The 18,810-nt window shown below is 36.9% G+C and overlaps 2 protein-coding genes and 1 pseudogene across 8 annotated transcripts; all 3 read right to left on the bottom strand.

The window, feature by feature from the left end:
• Positions 1-643: 643 nt before the first annotated feature.
• On the bottom strand, positions 644-1,454 carry LOC105050604 (chlorophyll a-b binding protein 8, chloroplastic-like; annotated as a pseudogene).
• A 1,403-nt stretch (positions 1,455-2,857) lies between these two features.
• Positions 2,858-10,432, bottom strand: LOC105050539 (uncharacterized). 7 transcript variants are annotated; one of them, XM_073242457.1, is made up of 8 exons: positions 9,449-10,432; positions 6,053-6,175; positions 5,633-5,725; positions 5,381-5,482; positions 5,017-5,136; positions 4,166-4,306; positions 3,749-4,096; positions 2,858-3,276 (listed from the first exon to the last, which is right to left on the bottom strand). In XM_073242457.1, the coding sequence occupies exons 1-8, from the start codon at positions 9,941-9,943 to the stop codon at positions 2,983-2,985; spliced, it is 1,716 nt and encodes a 571-aa protein (XP_073098558.1). In that variant the 5' UTR covers positions 9,944-10,432; the 3' UTR covers positions 2,858-2,982. The 7 variants fall into 7 exon arrangements, with proteins under 7 accessions (XP_073098558.1, XP_073098556.1, XP_073098557.1 ...); XM_073242455.1 differs by having other exon boundaries at positions 6,011-6,175; positions 9,449-10,431; XM_073242456.1 differs by having other exon boundaries at positions 5,633-5,731; positions 9,449-10,431.
• Positions 10,433-16,242: 5,810 nt separating this feature from the next.
• LOC105050607 (zinc finger protein ZAT2-like) lies at positions 16,243-17,446 on the bottom strand. The gene has a single exon (XM_019852232.3). The coding sequence runs from the start codon at positions 17,302-17,304 to the stop codon at positions 16,363-16,365; it is 942 nt and encodes a 313-aa protein (XP_019707791.1). The 5' UTR covers positions 17,305-17,446; the 3' UTR covers positions 16,243-16,362.
• Positions 17,447-18,810: the final 1,364 nt, after the last annotated feature.

The following is an 18,810-nucleotide window of genomic DNA, read 5'->3' as shown; positions in this document are numbered from 1 at the left end:
GGAACGGGATCCGCGGGTCCCGCCAGTTTGAATTTGATCCGCCCCGACAAAGCTTGAACCGGAGCCTCCACATTCCCCGCCACACTTTTTCACTCTTTCTCTCTCGCGCACGCGCGCGCGCGCACTAAGAAAAACTTGTTTAGTAATTATCTTTTCTACTTTTGCTTATGTTCAGTAATTTCATGATTAGGGTTTTGTTGCTTTTTATGGTTTGTGGGCTCAAGCTACATTATTAGTACAATAATAATGACGTACGGGGAAAACTTTCAACAAAGCTTTTGATTCCAATCGGTTTGCTTTACATGATAATCTCTTGACAATGATAAAATAGAGCAAGCAGGAGAAGTTTGGATCATAAGAGCAGTACTTTTTTTAAAAAAAAAATTATTCTTCTAAATATTACTGTTGTATTTTATTTATTTATTTATTTATTTCATTCATTTATTATTTTTTCCTGAGTCATACATCAATGTAACAAAAATAGCAAGCATTATTCGCCTAGTCGCACAGTAGGTTGGATAACAGTCATTATTTGTCATTTTTAGCCAATTGAGTTCAATTTGATAGATTCTGCAGGGTTTTTTTTTTTGGCTGGGTAAAGGTAGGTTCTTCAGGTTATTAAGAGTGCTTGAGATCATAACTATAGTACAGAAGTTACAGCTTGCTCAACGTGTCTACGGCTAATAATAATACACCATTCACAGAACCGTAACCCTAGTGGAATTTAAGACCGGTCAATTGTTGTTGTTGACTGGGTCAGCCAAGTGGCAGGGGGAGAAATTATTGCATGGACCAGGTCCACGTGGACCAGGACAAATCTCGGAGTAATAATTATAGCTGAACAAATTATCCAAAGGTAGCCAGCATGGCCAGCCGCCCATTCTTCACCACCTTAAGCTTCAACTCCTTCATGGATTTGTCGTCCTTCCCAAGCCCCTACAGGGTTGAACAAGGGACCACCAGGGCATGCAGGGTCCGCGGACCCAGCCAAGAACGTCTCAAAAGTACTGCTTCCAGCTTCCCCATGGAGCCTAGCTTGGTCCAGTCCTGGCACTGCCGGTGCTGCGCGAACCCAATGGCCAACTCGATCACGAAGAGGGTGCAAGGGTCGGCCCAGCAGTTATAGATCCCCGCCAGGGATGACGCCGGGCTTGAACCAGGGGAGGGCGGTCTCGGCTGGGAATAGGCCGAGCTTGCCCAAGCTCTCGGGTGCAAGTGCACCGGCGCGGCGGCACCGAGCATGGAGAACCGGCCGTTGATGACCTCGCCGTAGGCCAGCCATTTAAGCTCGATGAATCCGCCGGTGCCCTCAGGATCCGAGAGAGGAAGCATGAGATGGATGCCTCGTGCATGCTAGTTGCTGGCTATATAATGCATGTAATACTTATTTGAGTTGCAATTTACATCAATACCTTCCATCCAAGTAAGAGAGCGACTGTCTGGAGTCTGTCTGCTCCTGGCTGTGAAGACACCAAGCCATTCATATTAGCAGTGGATAAGGACCTGAAAGTTTAGCTTATTCTACTCTTTTTTTTTTTTTTTGGTACATATAGCTTATTCTACTCTTTATATTAAAGACTTTGAGGTTATTATAGTGGTCGCATGCAGAAGAATTGAATCCTAGGTTTTATGAGGCCCAACCTAAAATATCAGACTGCTAAAACTTGAGTACCGATCGAACATATGATAATATAAAGTCAGGATGTGTAATCTGTTGTCAAGAAGAAGCGATGCTGGATTCATGACTCTCAGCCTTTAAAGGATGTTTCATGGATCACAAAAACTGGACTATAAAAATAGATGGTCAGAGAAAGCAAACCTTTGCTGGGGTGTGGAGGCTGCTCGAACAACAAAGGAGGCCCTTCTTAGAGGCTCGAGAGATAGAGAGGGACTGGATTAATTGACGAGGCCTTCCCCTTAGAAGTTAGTCTTCCAGCCTCCATTGATGAGAGGAGTTTGGATTGCCATTGGCTTTGGTATCTCCTACCTCTCTTCCTCCCGTTTACTGTAGGTTTAGCTTGGAAAAACTATAGAATGTCTACTCCAGTGTTGATCTCTGTGAACAGAATCAAACAAAATAAAAAAGCATTGACAGTTAGAAGGGAATGAGAGCACGAACATCTAAATTGAATTTGAGCTGGATACCTGCCAGGTGAGGCCTGATCTAGGTGTCCAACAGATGTGGGACACATGGCAAGGGTAGCTAGATAAGGAAGGGTTTACTTGTTAGGTCTTGGTTTTGAAGCACCATCACCATGCGGAGAAGTGTGACCCAGTTGCCCGGATTTCTGACATGGGCCATTCGTTGAAGAAGCTGAACTCTTCTTGCTGAATTCATGACTCCCAAGGAGCCTGGCCGGAGACCGGAACATCTATATCAAATAAGGTGATGGTGATATCGGCCTTGTAATTCTAGTTCCCTCTTCACATCATGCCGTAATGCTTCTCCTAATTACCTTTTATCATGCAGGCTTAAATATATGACCATTCAGTCGCTACATGAAGCCCCGATTCCAAACAAATGCTGTAGAGGTCATCATATGTTAGCCCTTGAAGGTTATCAGAGGCACACTTCATCACCTCATATGGTGAAACCAAGCCAACCAACAAAAATCCACTGCCAACCTGAGCAAGAATTGGGCATAAAGTGCCAACAACTCTAGCATAAGATGATCGTACTGCAATAATTGAGACCACGAGAATAATGTCGAGGCACAGAGTGTAATGTTTATATAAGCCTAACAGCATGCTAAGTGCTTCACTTATTAGCTAGTTAAGAAGCACCTGCAACGCAGTTTGAGCATAGTTTGGGAATTGATGCTCTTTTATCAAAGAAAGCCACGTCCAGTGAGCAAAATTTAAACAAGGTGATTGCTTGCATTTAGAAAGGAGATATTTAACCCTCAACTATTTGAGGCAGATGTTGACAATTCAAATGTCTACATACACCACTCTGTGTAATATAAAGATAGCCAAGCTTCTTTAAAGCTCAACCAAGCTCCACAGTATGGTTCTTCCACATAAAATCAGACTACCCGAGTCTATTCTTTTCCTCTGCTTCAACCTCTCGAATAGAAGATCTTCATTGTGTTGTAAGGCCAGGTACTCATCCATGTCAAATTTAGACACTTCTGCTCCACCATCAGAATTGCTCAGGTGGCTTCCTACATATCCAAGTCTGCCACCTTTTTCCTCTCTAGAAATCTTGCATTCAGGGATCCAACTCCCAAGACTACTGCTGATGAGTTTCCCTCCATCAAATTCAGCACTGGCTTCCTGAAACATATTATGTCAAAGAAGACATTAACGGGCAAATCAACCAGCCAAGGAGGATCCGATACTTCAAAAGCAAAACGGACTTGGTACACATAATAGTTAATGACCAAATATCTGCATGTATCAATCATGGTAATAATATATGCATAAATTCTCAAAAATATAATACATGCATAAAACATCTCTCAGAATGCTCAGAAAACCAGCAAGTAGAGACCAAAAAGAAGTCTATAAATACCAGTCTCAAACAAAACCGTATCAACCACTATAGATTAGGTCTGAGTGACCATGAATATTGTTTAATGAGTTACAAATATTCAGCACCACATTTGTTGCCTTATTTTCTCATACAAGTTATGAAACTTACAAGATCTGAAATATCTAATATGATTGTCCAAGAAATAGTTATAGATCTCACCATCACATTCAAAAGAAAGGAAAAATGTTCCAGAAAATGAACAAAAATAACCACCTGTGCTGAAGCAGGCAAAATATTTCCTGATATCACTGGCACCTCAGTCTTAGTTTTGCATGACAGAGACATATCATTACTGGTCTCCCACTGCAACCAAGGAAGTACAACACCATCTGCCTCAACAGGCAGCGGAGCAGCTTTTGTCAAACTCGTAGGTGTTTCTGGTAAATTATTATGCAGCATCAAGTCTCTAAACGTGGAACTCGTATCACTTATTTCTCCATCAAAGGATGATATGTCTGCATCTTCAACATTTGAAAGGAAATCTTCAAAATATCTTTCTGCCTCCTCTGTCAGACGTTTAGACATCCTTGTTCTATCATTGTTTCTCTGAAACATGTTCAACTAAAAATGGTAGTGTCATGAGAAAAAAATGATGAATTCACCATAAACGATGCTTAAGAGTAAGCTTACACTTCTAGATCGTGAGGGTCTTTCTGGAGCAGCAGCTGGTTTTGGTGAAGAAAGCAACTCTTTCACAATTTTAGTAAGCTCCTGACCATGCTGCTCCTCTGCTGCCAATTCTGCCAGCAATTCTTGCTTCCACTTCTCTGACTGGAAAAATTAAGCCAAAAAAAAGTACTTTAATATATGCAGCAAACCATACAAGCGCCTGGTATTAATTTAGTAGAACTTACTCTGAATTTTCCAAACATTATCTCTCATTCTTTTTTTTTGCCATCATTTAAAGAAAAATGAATAAAAGAGCATAACATTATCAAAATTTACGACACATGATAGCAAAATATGATGATTAAGAAAAAGGTCATCTAAAATGAAGCAACATAGTTTGGACTAAAATGATGAAAGACCATAAATCCAAGTAACGCAAATTTTGTTTCATGCAGGAAACTGACTCCCAACCTAAATTACCAGATGAAATGTAGGGGTTTACCAATCTTAGGTGACTTCAAGTTTGTAACAGAATGGTTGTTTGGTTTCCTCAGTATGGTAGGCAATGAAAAAAGAAGATCAATAGTGGAAAACGGATGTAATCTTGGAAAATATAAAGGAGCACAGAAGACACAAGTAAGAAATTATATCTTCTAGTGCATGTCTAGCCTTATTTGTCTCCCAAATTCCATGCATTTCTTAGACATATTCTCAAAAATGTCATGCATCAACCAACTTTTAGTGGGATATGTAAAAGCATGACAGATTATACAAACTATTGCATTTTCATGAATTATCACAATTAACTACACAGGCTATTCACCAAATACTATATTCCCACAAGTATCAAAAAGGAATCTCCTCTATCATGCCTGTTCCAATTTGGTGGTGTAGTTCCTTCGGATATCAGTAATAACTTGGATAACATTCAAACTCTTTGCCTGGTTCTCACTGTCATTGAGAATGGTTGTGGGTTCTGTTTTCACCCTGACCTGCATAAACAATAAATTTCATGAGTATCGGAAAGTAAAGGATATCTTATATGTATGCTATTATGAACATGTAAATGATGACACAATAATGATTGTAGGAGAATCACAAACTTAATAAATAACTATGATAAGCATAAGCTTTTCCTACTATTTTGGATTAGAAACAGCCGCAATTAAAGTTAAGATGGACAAAATTTTTGTCAGCTAATGAAAACTGAGACATGAATTCCGCAAGAACACAAGCCTTCTCAAGCTCAGTCTTGATCTCTTCTACTGCATGTCTCACTTCTTTATGCATGGCTTCATATAATCCAGTCCCCTCTCCATCCCCAGTGGGATGTTCCATCTGAGAATGCAATGGGAACCACAGATGTTAGATATCTCAGGCGGAACTCAATAAATTTGAGTCATTGATTGCACTAAATGCCTTAAGATATTACTGCAGATAATGAACACTAGCTCATACAGACTGTTGGTCTCAACTAGTAAAACTAACCTTTTCCTGGGCATCAACTGCCTGAATTGTTTTCTCAGTCTCACTTTTATGTGAACAAACTTCCCGTGTTTCATCATAAGTTAGCAAAGAAGACTGGCTCTAGTAAAAAACAACAACAAAGGAGAAGAAAAAAAAGTCACATAAAGTCAAATTTCCCAGTTGTTCAAGATTACTTCACCAAACCAACACTAAATACAAAGAGTGTGATAATCAGTATCAACTCATTTTAAGCGCACTTACACTCAAGAAAAATCAATTCTTTTGCATCTATTTGTATGATCTCCTATTTCTATTATTCTTTTTATCTAGCATGCACACCACCTCCAATGAGAAGGGAAAATGCAAAATAATCATAGAATTTTAGATTTGCAGAGTTACCGAGTAAATGTCATGTGACTGCAAGAAATCCTTGTGACTCACAGATCTTCTCAAAGCATGTCCTTGATTTGTTGGCTTTTGTGATGAAGGCCGCTGGGAGCTACCATTGCCAATACTTGTCCATTTGGTTTGACTGATGGTGTTGTTATAAAGGTCCAAGTCCTTCTGTACTCAGTAAAATACAATAATTAGCCTTTCTACTTATTATCTGTTAGAAGCAAAATAAAAATCTGTATGCCACAACCATCAGGAGGTGGCCAGATCCCAAAATTTCTCATATCAATTGCGCATTTCCAATCATCCAAAATACGGTTTCTAAAAGTGGAGATATGAGGATAGGTTGTGTCCATGACACAAAATCTCCCAGCAATATATAACCCCCATATGAACTGAAATGTAAATTGTTGATAATGTTCCACACATTAATAGAGACCAAAATATGCCATACCATATGATATGATCATATCACATCATATCATATACTCCATTTTTCGGGTTTCTAGAAGAGATGGCAATTTTTAACACTTTGACATGGCACAACATGAGACGACACTCCATTGCTCCATTCTGGAGTATCTTGGTGATGTCAACAAAAAATGTGTGAAACTTGGCACTTTTCTGTCAAGTGTCATGCAGGAGACTCAGATGAAAACTTTAAGCAAAGCGCTTTAAGTTTTTAATATAAGTTATGAAAGTTATATGGACACCTCAAGCAGTGTCCTTAAGTTTTTAATATAAAGTTATTAAGGTTGTATGGACACTTTAAGCAAAGTGACCAGATAATTTTAATATAAAGCTATCAAAATTATATGGATACTTTAAGTGAAGTGTCAATATGTATTAGTATAAAATTATCAATTTAAATATCTCAACATATCTTGAGTAACCATGAACTAAATAATTCTAAACAACCTGCACATTTTTGGATGTGCTCGACATACATATATATGCAGATTGTCATGTTCAACACTTGAGGACACTTTGAAGCTTGGAACATATGTAGGTAACACTGTGTATACCTACTTCATAAGTAAAACATTTCACATATCAGTATAGATTGCAGCAGAGGCTTATTCTACTTCTTTTTTTCTAAATATAAGGTCATACAATATGTTATGTGAGTGTCAGAATGTTTTCTAGAGGCACTAATACGATCTAATACACATACCGACCATTGCACTTCAAATGACAAGGTTAAGAAGACCTTGCACATCAATATAAATTCATAATTGATGTTAATCTAATCCAAAGTTGACTTTTTTTAATATTGTGTTTTTATATAAACGTAAGTTAGTGTTAGTTCATTTCCTAGATACAGTAATATTGTTTAGAAAGGGCAAAAGTTGCCATGGAAACTGAAACTTTTCTATTGAAATAGACTGATTTCAGTCAAACCAAGCCAAAATGACACCACAAACTTTTTCAGTTAATTTAAGGTAAAGGTGACCAGTTTCAGTGGTCCCATTCAGTTTTGATGTAATGATGGGAAGAGATCATGAATGCTCTATTTAATTATTTTTTGAATATTTGTAGTCAGTTTACCAAGTCACATTGACCCCATAACTTGTTTCAACCTGTTTCAATAGTTTCACTAAGTTTTGCTGAAACTAATGGGAAATGATTCTGGGTGCTCAATTTAAATACTATTTGAACATTTGAGGTTAGTTTTGGGTCATTTCTTCAATTAATTAAGAATATTTCACTAGTTCGTGTCAAATTTGACATTTTCTTTTATGTCTGAACTTTGAAGAATATATGTTTACTCATGTGCAATCTGGCCTCCAAGAAGCATCTGGTTAAGAACAAAGGCAAACTTACAATATTGGAAAACCTCAGAAGCATTTGGGAAGAAAGTCAGCTTCTCTTCTAGATTTAAGAAATGTTTTTAGAACTTTGGAAATAAATTCTAAGGGAAAGAGGAGAAAAGGAGTAGAGTAGATCCCCCACCCACACATTTACAAGATTTGAGCTAAAATCATATAAAGATTTAAATGAGGTGTTTCTAATTGCAGTCTTATTGTTAACTTATGTAGATGCTTGGTATTTCGTAAGATGGTAATCAGTAAGCGAAGTTTTATGCTTCTACATTGAGATTGTTATCATGTAATTGAAATTGAATGACATATTTCAGTTTAGATTGGTGTGTAAAATGGGTTATTAACATTTTCGCTGGCTGTCAAAGGATTTTTATAATCTTTGATGGTTTCAAGCTTTCATCCTAAGTCCACCAAGACCATATATCCAACAATGCCAAAACAATAAGTACTCCAGAAATATGTGAAATATGAATCTGGCTTCTTTAATTTCTACTTGATTATTCTTTTTTCTCTGAACTCCTTTTTCTTTTTTAACTTAAATACCAAAATTTGTCACATCAAATTCAATGTAATTGACAAAATGAAAAACAAAGCCAAAATATCCAAACAACGTCGTCGGAGAGGATTCATATCCAAAATATATTAATATTTGCCCTGCCATATTATTCACTAGTACCTAACTAAACCATAGGTATGGCATATGCTCGAAGACTATGATACACCGATATTATTCACCAGTACCTAACTAAACCAACTATTTCACTGCCTGCCTATTTTCAAGTATTTAGATCCTTTTCTTCACTATAATGTTGCAGAAAAAAACTCAGATGTTTGCAAAGCCCTTGAAGAACTTTAAAATTTTTCAAACTACAAGGCCATGTAACTGCAACCTTCAGTTTGATTGTCATATCATACATGGCCACAAAATAACAAACTTCTTCCATATGGCAATAAGGATTCGATAACATAATCTCAATGCTGCCATCCAATTATGACACGGATGCACATAAAGAATGTTTAAACTAGTTGTCTCGCACACAATGATACATGGATGCTGCATAAAAGATTGAACGAAGATTGTTATACAACCAAGAAAACGGCCCCACAGATTAATAGACTCTGATTATCTTAAAGGGAAATTAGTTTTGACCTAGCTTCTAAAAATTAATTCACTTATTAGTTATTAAAACAACTAACACATAGCAAAGAATCAGAAGAAGCATTACATGATCAAGATCAGGACTCAGGAGCATAAAATAATTATGAAGAAAAGTTTTTCTTTCGATTTAATATATCATTTTCTCATTAACAACCGAATGTTTCTACTACAGCATATCCTGAAAAGTGCCATTACGTACAAGTTAAGATGGAGGAGGGGAACATAAGTAAAGAACTTTGATCACGAAAAGACCAAAAAGGGAGAAAAAAAGAAAAGATTTCTAGATACAAAAAAGATAACAAACTAATATGACAATGATGCTAAACCAATGGAGCTCCACGCAATCACGAAAATTTCTTGACTTCTTCCGAATTACCAGCGTAACCGTCGTTATCCTAATGCCAAGGAAATAAAAGGAAGAGAAACTTCAGGATTGTATGCCAAGAAAAAGAGCAATGGTACCTCCGAATCACTACACCGATGCCGAGCTACTGTCACTGATCGCTGCCGTCTCGAGCTACCACCAGTGGTGGGCTTCCCGTCTGCCGCCCTCCTGTCTGGAGGCCTCGACACAGACCTCCCCCGCCGGCGAGACGACTCCGTCTCCATCCTATAACTAGCGACGGAACTCCGGCGATCGGATCGGCGGGCCGCCGACCTTCTCTCCTCCTCCTCCTCCTCCTCGGACTCTGCCCTCGCCCGAAAGAACTCATCGGCAAGATCGTCGAGGCTGATCTCAGGGAATCCGGACACCCTCACCTTGTTGACGAACCTACCCCTCGGCGTCGAGAAATCATCGGAAACCGGCGGCGGCGACGGGAACCGGCCAGAGTAGCGGCTGAGGCTCCTCGACCGGCGGCGGTCCCCGCCGCAGTTCGAGGACCCGGCGTCCTCGACGCCGCCCCCGCCGCCGATGGGGGCCCGCCTAGAGGTCGATCTCAAGGCCGCCGTCGCCATTGCCGGCGGGAATCGGAGGATCAATTAGGATTTCAAGGCCTGTGATCGAGGCGGAAAGGGTTTTTGAGTCGAGAAGGAGAAGACTTGGAGAAAAGAGGAGAAAACGAGAAATATGGCATTTGCGAGAGAGGGGGCGGAGGGATCGAAGATTTGAGAATTTTTAGCGTATAAATGAATGATTATTTGCATAGGTTCACTCCTCTTATCGCTTCCTTGCGGGAGCGGCCGGAAGGCGATTATATACACTCCATTATTTGTATAGATTCACTCCTCCTATCACCTCTTTTCCGGAGCGACTAGGAGGATAACTGTGCGTTTTTCTGAAAAAAATGGATGCCATTATTCGTTTCGTAATTTTAAAGGAATATTTGAAAGGACTGAAGGCCCTCGGTTCTGGAGCATGTCGCGAGGATGGCAGTGGAAGAAGGGCGGAGTCGATTCAGACAACGGTCACCATCGGTCAGCGCTCACTCGCCTCCAAACCGGAGGAAGGAGCCATTCCGTCGCAATTGTTCCATTTACTTTGCGTATGTACGGTAAAATATAACTTCATAAAGCTATTAATTTTATATTTAATAAAAATATAACACTTCTTCCTGCCTATCTGGTTAACAATATATATATATATATATATATATATATATTAAATATAACACTACTTCCTACTGATCTGGTTAACAAATATATATATATATATATATATACACGCGCGCAGAGACAGAGGGTGTCTAATTAAAATCAGAATGAGTGAATTTAGAATCAGATTTAATTAAATTAAAATTTTATAATAAAAATTTTATATTACTGATCTAAATCGTTGAATATAATCTGTTATTTGAAAATTATTTATATTTAAAAAATTATATAATTTTTAGAGACCTCTAACTTATGCATCAAGTAATCAAAAATTAAACAGTCTAAATAAAATTGAATTAGATATATCTTTTGATTATTTGATGCATAGATTAGGGGCCTTCAAATCTATGATTTTTTATATGCAAGTAGTTTTGACATAGTAAATCATATCCAACGCTTAGATCATTGATGTAGGATCCTCATTGTTCAGTTTTAATCTAAACACTATAAATTAATCTGCTTAGATCATTGATGTATTGCCATATCATGAGAAGTTTGTAAGAAATATCTACAGGCAAAAGATTGCTAAGCCCATCCACTCCCCTCGAACATCTACATTATGCTTCACCCCCCAGTTACAGTGATAGTGCGGCATGTCTATCGAGAGACGAATAGCATGGTAAATTAGATCGTATTATTTGTTGTGGAGTGTTCTGGAGACTGGGTTTGATGACATGGTGACAGTTTTCTAATAGCTCTGTGGGAACTTTTATATTCTAGCTTTCTGGACTGCTCTTACACCAGAATAGTATGACCATCTGCATGTACCAAACAAAAAGATTTTGCTAGAGGTTCATGAACAAAAATCATATGGGATGGGCACCAAAGAAAAAATTATAAGGCGGGCTTTCGTTTTTACCATATTTTTTGTAATACTATTATTAAAGAAAAAACTTTAAAATCAAAGATTCCTTCTACTAATAAAATTATTAATCTCATAATTAAAAATAAAAAAAAAATATGATATTCTCTTTCTTTCTCATTTTCATAATATATTTTTTTATCTATATATATTATATGGCCAAGTGATATACACCTAGTAAATTAATTATCAAGCAAATCAATATATACTTTCAGATATATCAATACATAGTTTTTGAAATATAGAATCCATCAGTATGTAGTATACGGCTGGATGATACATACTTAGTAGATTAGTCATCTAGCAATCCAATACATACCTTCAAATAAATTGATTTATATTTTTTTAGATATTATATTTACTATTACACACTACGTGATTTGGTGATACATACTCATCGATTTTCTAATGTATATCATAAGTTTCTTTGATGTACATCTAGCAATAATCCAATATATGCTTCTAGATAAATTGATACATAATTTTTAAAATATGAAGTTCATCAATACATAATATACGACCAGATGATACATATTTAACAAACTAATCATCTAGCAAACTAATACGCACAAGTAAATAGCTTAATACACGATTTTCAGAATATTATGTTTACCAATACACACTGCATGGTATGATAATACATACTAATCGATATTTTGATACATACTATAAGCTTCTTTGATACATATGTAAAAATTGTGTATCGATTTGTCCAAAAATATGTATTAGATCATTATTAGGTGTGTATCGAAGAAGTTTGCAATATGTATTTGAAAGTCAATAAGTGTGTATCACTAGGATATATAGTATGTACTGATGAACATAATACTTCAGAAATTATATATCAATTTACTTAAAAGTATGTATTGGATTATTAGAAGATTAATTTACTATACGTGTATCATCTAATTATATACTGTGTATTAGTAAACTTTATAAAACTATATATTGATTTATTTGAAGGTATATACTGACTTGTTTGATAATTAATTTATTTAATACGTATTATATGATCATGTAGTATGTATCGATAAAAAATATATATTGAAAATAAAAAATTATTTTTTTAATCACAAATAAATTATTTTATTAGTAGGAAAAAAATTAATTTTTTAAATTATTTTTTAATATTAATATTAGGATAAACGTGTCAAACCACGGAGTCTGCCTATAATATTTTCTCGCGTATGCTCCATAGGATTTTTGTTTGAGGTTCACCGCAGAAATGCCCACCCACGTCTTCCGGTCCGGTTGTGGCCAACTAATGGCACCAAACTTCGGACCCGTAGCAAACTGCGAATGAAAAAGTTGAGTCGTGCATGTTCTTTCTATAAATAATAATAATAATAATAAGGGTTGGAAGAGTCTTCCTGTAATTAGGAGCCATTTGGTTCCTTTCATCCGTACATCTAAAATAAAAGCGATGTACATATAAAAAGCAATTATAATTGTATTATTTTGTTTGGTACACGCTGCTACATTTAGAGGGTGTTTGGTTGTGGTAATTAAAATTTAGAATGAAAATAAAAATAGATGACTCTCATTCCAATCATTTGATTGGGAAAGTTCCATTCTGATTCTATTTCAGAGAGAAATGAGAATGATCCATTCTTTTTGTAATCAAATTCGGACTCACCCTAATGGAGTCAAATCTCATTCCACTGAAATGAGATAAAAAAAATAAAGATGGTCAACTGTAGCGACGAACTCGATGATCTCCTCAAGAGGTGCCTCCTAGAGGAGGGAGTCGCAGGAGGATGTGTCACAGCAGAGGAGGAGCTTCTCGGCGATGTCGAGGCGGGTCTTGACCTCGGAGGGCTCATCACCAGAGGCAGCGTCCTCCTTCCACTTAGGTTTTGCAGCTTAATTTCCACGGCTAGATCAAACAAGAGAGAAAAAATGAATTCTTGCCACTATAATGAGGGATTTTTCTTCTTGCTTTTGAGAGAAGGGAGTTCAGGTCGTCGATTCCTCGTTGTCGTCGTCAAGCACCGACAAGACGGCATAGAATCTAATGATCTGCGTCTACCAGATACAGCTCGACAGTCGGGCTTGCTTGATCACAGTGACATGGGGCAAGAACCTCATGGGCCAGGGGCTAAGCATTAGGATGATGATTCTGCCAACCAGAGTCTCTGCAAGGTGGATAACAAGCCGTGGTTGTTCTCAAAGAGGAAAAGCTCAAAGTGCTTGAAGGCAAAGAATAGCAATGTGGACATCTTCTGGGACCTCTCTACTGTCAAATTTGGATCCATGCCCGACCCATTAGAAGGTTTATATGTTGCAATGGTCTTTGATCTTATTTTAATTTTTTTTTTAAATTAAAAATATTATTATTATATTAATTTTAAAACAATTAATTTAAAAAATTTTAGTTAAGAATAAAAATAAAAATTTGGATTGATTTCGATTTGTATCTTTGTATGAACCAAACAACAATAATGAAAATCATCCATTCTGATTCCGATTTCGATCGCAAATCAAATATTTTGGATGATTTAACTATTCTAATTTTGATTCCGATTCTGTTTCCAATTTTATTTTGATTTCGATTTTAATTGTAAACCAAAAACTCTTCTATTGGAATCTTATTTTTTTCAAAAAAAAAATTATCATGATTGGATAAAATAAAACAGATGTTTTCATCATTTCAATAGTAAGGCTGCGTTACTTCCATCCCTATGCTTATTTTAAATATAAATATATTTTCATCATAAAAATAAATAAATATTAAAATTAAATAATTTTACTGATAATATCTTATGTATCTCTGCCAAGGATTAAAATTTTAATCATCCTCCACGGCTACACACCTGATAATTATCTAACGGAATTTGATGACATCACCTCTGACCATTTGGTTGAAGAATACTATGTTATCACTAGATCCACCGATCATGGTCGTCCAAACGACAAGATGCCAAGTGAACTAACTTGTTAGGAACGTACTCATTACGCACGGTGATCGCAGTTATTGACTTTTTTTGGGAGACATTTTACCAAACAGCTCATGCGCACACATTACGAACGAGGATGTTAATGTTAAAGCCAATACCAGCTTTAGGAGCAGGGGCATGGATATGTTGGTCTTCTGGGAGGATGAGAAGACGGAGAAGACCCAGCGAAGTAGGTGTCAATGAGGTAGTATTGGTGATGATCTGATCGTCCATCTCATGCTTCTCCATGCAGGTATGCGCCCATTTATTGAGTTTAAGCATACCCATGTTGGTGCTAAGCCTGCAATAAATCGAATTGACTCATGACTCGATCTAGTCCAACTCGCTTAGATCTGATCCGATCTATTTTAAAGAATCCATGGAGCAGAGTCAGATTCTAAAATTAAATCTGTTCAATATTTCGAATCGAATCTGGATTTACTAAATTCGGATCCGATCCAATACGAATTTAGTATTGAATCCAACATGTAAACTATAGAGCAAATATAGTAGGATTAGAATTCTAAATACTCTTGTAGTATTATTATTTTCAATACAGTTTTACTTAATTTGATTACAAGATTTTGAAAAATTATTTATAAATTAATAGTTAAGACAAAATAATATTTATTTTTTTTGTTATAAACTTCGCATATATTAATTTATCATACGAACAAAATCTGACCAGAAGTCAAATCCAAAATTTTTACATTGAGATCGGATTATACATGGATCTGATCCAATCCAAATGATCTAATGGGGCAGATTTTTTGATCATAGATCTGATCCAATTTTTAATTGAATTGGGTCTGGATCCAACATTAGGACTCGATTAAAGAACCAGATCGGATCGAGATCATTTATGATCCGATCCGACCCGACCCATTTGCACCCTTAGTTGGTGCATAAAGAGGATGCCTACAATGGTGACAGAAAAGGCATATATTGTAGGTCCGATGCTGCTGGCTCTCCAAGTTATTGCATGAAGATTTTTGTTTTTTTTATATTCTTGAAACTGAACGGATTGAAAATTTGGTAGATTACAAATAAGGATGGCAATGGATCGGATCAGTCCATACCCATAACCACTCCATAAGTAAAAATTTCATATGCATACCTACCTTGGGTTAGTTCGGATCGAATCAAATAGAGATACGGATCAGATCGGATACATATAAATAATATAAAATTATTATAATTTTGAATGGAGGATATATATTAAAGTTATATTGGATCAAAAAATATCATTATACGTATCCGATCTGAACCCGCTACAAATATTTTTTCTAAAATCCATACCCATCCCATTCGAGTCAGGTCGGATTGGGTACCAGTTGGTTGGCTAAAATTGCTACCCCTAATTGCAAGCTATGCAGCCCACCGGATTTGCATCCGTTTAGGTCATCCAAAGACACCTAAACCCATTTAGAATCTCTAATCTCTACTAATTTATTCTTTTTCATTTTGGGTTTGCTAATCCGCTCATTCTAAGGAAAAATGTTTCCAAGATCATAAAATTGTACAATAACAACCAAATTTTTTGACCTTGGATGTTTTACAAAGTAACAAGTAATTATTCTCTCAGTAGAAATAATAATAATAAATAATCTAATAAGAATGAAGAAATATGTCTGAACTTACTTACCAACTATTCGAAAATCATATCAGAAGTGTAATAGGTAGACGGAAAGAGAAGTCTTTCATGGACCTTTCCACCATCACCAAGGATATAAAATTTTGTTTGAAGTAAATAAACCGTGGCTATGGAAGAGGAAACCAAAAAAAATTTAATTTGCAAACCAAAACAAGCTTCAATCCTTTCTTATTAAAGGAACCAATAACTAAAAAGCAAAATAATACTCTAACAGAAACATAATTTTCATATATCTACATTTTTTTGCCCCCTTCCCCCTTTTTTTCTGACTTATTTGTAACTTGAACTGGCATACACACTGCTATCCTTCCTCTAAGCGAAGTCCTGCAAGCTATTCGAGCTGTCTTGGCTCATTGAGATAGATGTCTAGATGAGGATGAATTGGTTTCTCAGTAGTCTCCAATGAGGGTGCAACAGAACTATCTGGACCCGACCAATGCTTCCGCTTGTGTCCACCAAGAGCCTGCCCTGTTGGGAATGTCAAACTACAGATATTGCACTGGTGCTCCGAGACTTTGATGGGCAAACCAACTTTGTGGCTGGATGTATGACCTCCAAGTGCTTGGTGAGAAGAGAAAGACTTGTTGCAGATGTTGCACCAATATTGCTTTCTGTTTGGGGCCAAGTCGGTCAGTATTTCCGAATCATTCATCTTCTTTGTTGGCTCATGGATTGCTGATTGACTCATGCTCGATATGCCTACTGTTCTATTGTAGCCGATCGTCGATTTATGAATGTTTTGATTCGAGCCTTCAATCTTATCTACATCCATGGATGTAGAATTTACATTCATGGAATCTAGCTGAGTGCTGATTTTCTGATCATCCTCATTGTTTATGACTCTTGGATCATCTGGTGAAGTAATTCTTTTTTGTTGTTGCCTTGTTAGAGTTGAAGCCACAGAGAAACCTCCATTGGCCAAAAGCATAAGATTGTAGGCAGCATTGATTAATGGATCCTCCGATTCCTCTTCATACCTGGGATTGGACCATTTTGTTGGTGGCAAAACTTGATGGGAACCACTGAAATCAACAGCTGGTAGGCTGGAACTTTGTTTTGGTGTTATTTGTACCGGTGTGTTCTCCTCGGGTGGACTTACTCCTTTCCAATTTCTTCTATGGCATCTCATATGACCATACAATGACTTCATCGATTGGAAATTCTTTCCACAAAGCCTGCAAGTGCTATCTTCTATCTGTTTTCTTTTTCTGGGATCATGAGAGACTGCTTTATGATCAGCAATATTCTCTTCTAGTGCTTGAAGGAAATCCATTACTATTGTTTTGATTCGGCTTAAGCGTCTGAACTTCCAATAATTTCACCTTCTTCAGTGTCACTCCAAGCTTCTACTGGACTGTCTAGGGCTGTTAAGCTCTGGTCCAAAGATGAAGTATCGCAAAGTACTCCATTATGGTGTCTATCCTTCGAAAACTTTAATCTTATCTGTAGCCCTGTTATTATCAGCTTTTCGAAATCACTTTCTTCTTCTTTAGATTGACAAAATTCACCAATCCACCTGTAGTTTCTTCCTTCACCCATAGAATAAGACATGAATCAAAGAATTGTGAGAAATCAATTTGCTACACCTTTCCATCGATCAGTTTTCAGTACCATGCAGCGACAAATTAATTTAAAAAAGAGTAACAATAACAGCTTGTTATGCAAACAAATCCACACAAGAGAAACGACAAGCTTGTAAAAACTGGGAGTAAAAACAGTGGGCATGTCTGGCACTGCTTAAAAAACAATACTTGTTTTTTTTTTTTTTTTTTTCAAAAACATTAAGAGGTTGCTTCTTTGGGATGATTGAAACTTAATTATGCATGAACACGAAAAATAATGGGTGCATCTCAATAAAGAACAAATACGTTGGAGGTTTATTTGAATGAATTATGCAAAGTCAAATTTAAATCACCGATCATGCATCCAACCAAAACCAAAACAATAAAATAATGGTCTCGTCGTGTCTTTTATCTACACACAAAGTTTTAAGCCTGCAACGTTGTGATTCAACCTTACACAATTCAACCCTATCAACACCAAATAAACTTTGACAATGTGCTAGCAAACACCAAACAACTGAAAAAAGTGCTTTCTAAAGCACTTTCTCATCTTGTCCAACAAAAAAAAGTCACCTTCTCAGATTTAAAACGAAAACTATGTTTTTAAAGAAAAACAGCAATGCCAAACATAGCAGATGGATCCTATCTAAATCCTCCTTCCTAGCTGCTCTTTTTACACCATCTATTTTAGAGATCTCAAGGAAAAATTTAGAAGAGATTACCTCAATTGCAGCTTATCCACCGGTGGTATCTTCTTGCAGCTATGAGATAGCTCTTAGAGAGCAGTATGTGCAATCTTTATAATCTTTAGCTCCAACTCATGATAGGAAACTAAGGGATCCGGTGTTGAAGACATACAAAATAGCAGAAGCTCTTCAGATAGCTAACCAACAGCAGCAGCACAGAAAGAGGAGGAGAAAACTTTATAACGTTCTCAAGCCAGAAAGCTCCCACACAAGATTGCAAGACCAGGTGATCGAAACATTCTCATTCTCACTCTGAGAACAAGATAGAAACGACTAAAAACCAGAAGAGAATACTTTTATTTCTTTCTTCCTTGACGAGGGAGCAGAAGCTTGAGCACAAAAACCTGGGAACGAAAGAGGCCAGAAAGAGAACATAGAAGGAATAAATCAAACCATAAGATATAGAGGGATATAAAGTTTTGATCTCCGAAGGCGTCGATATCGTGGAAGGGAAGTGGACTCCTAGTCAAA

This window comes from Elaeis guineensis, chromosome 8 (assembly GCF_000442705.2).
Source record: "Elaeis guineensis isolate ETL-2024a chromosome 8, EG11, whole genome shotgun sequence".
Taxonomy (NCBI): Eukaryota; Viridiplantae; Streptophyta; class Magnoliopsida; order Arecales; family Arecaceae; genus Elaeis; species Elaeis guineensis.
The sequence above is the reverse complement of the archived record's forward strand: the minus strand, read 5'-3'. Positions and strand labels throughout refer to the sequence as shown.

Coding starts and splice junctions, on each gene's coding strand:
- LOC105050607 (XM_019852232.3), bottom strand. CDS start 17,304: ATGGATTTCCTTCAAGCACTAGAAGAGAATATTGCTGATCATAAAGCA.
- LOC105050539 (XM_010930601.4), bottom strand. CDS start 9,943: ATGGCGACGGCGGCCTTGAGATCGACCTCTAGGCGGGCCCCCATCGGC. Junction 5,732..6,010: donor AGTCACATGACATTTACTCG/GTAACTCTGCAA, acceptor GTTTTTTACTAG/AGCCAGTCTTCTTTGCTAAC. Junction 3,277..3,748: donor TTTTGCCTGCTTCAGCACAG/GTGGTTATTTTT, acceptor AATATGTTTCAG/GAAGCCAGTGCTGAATTTGA.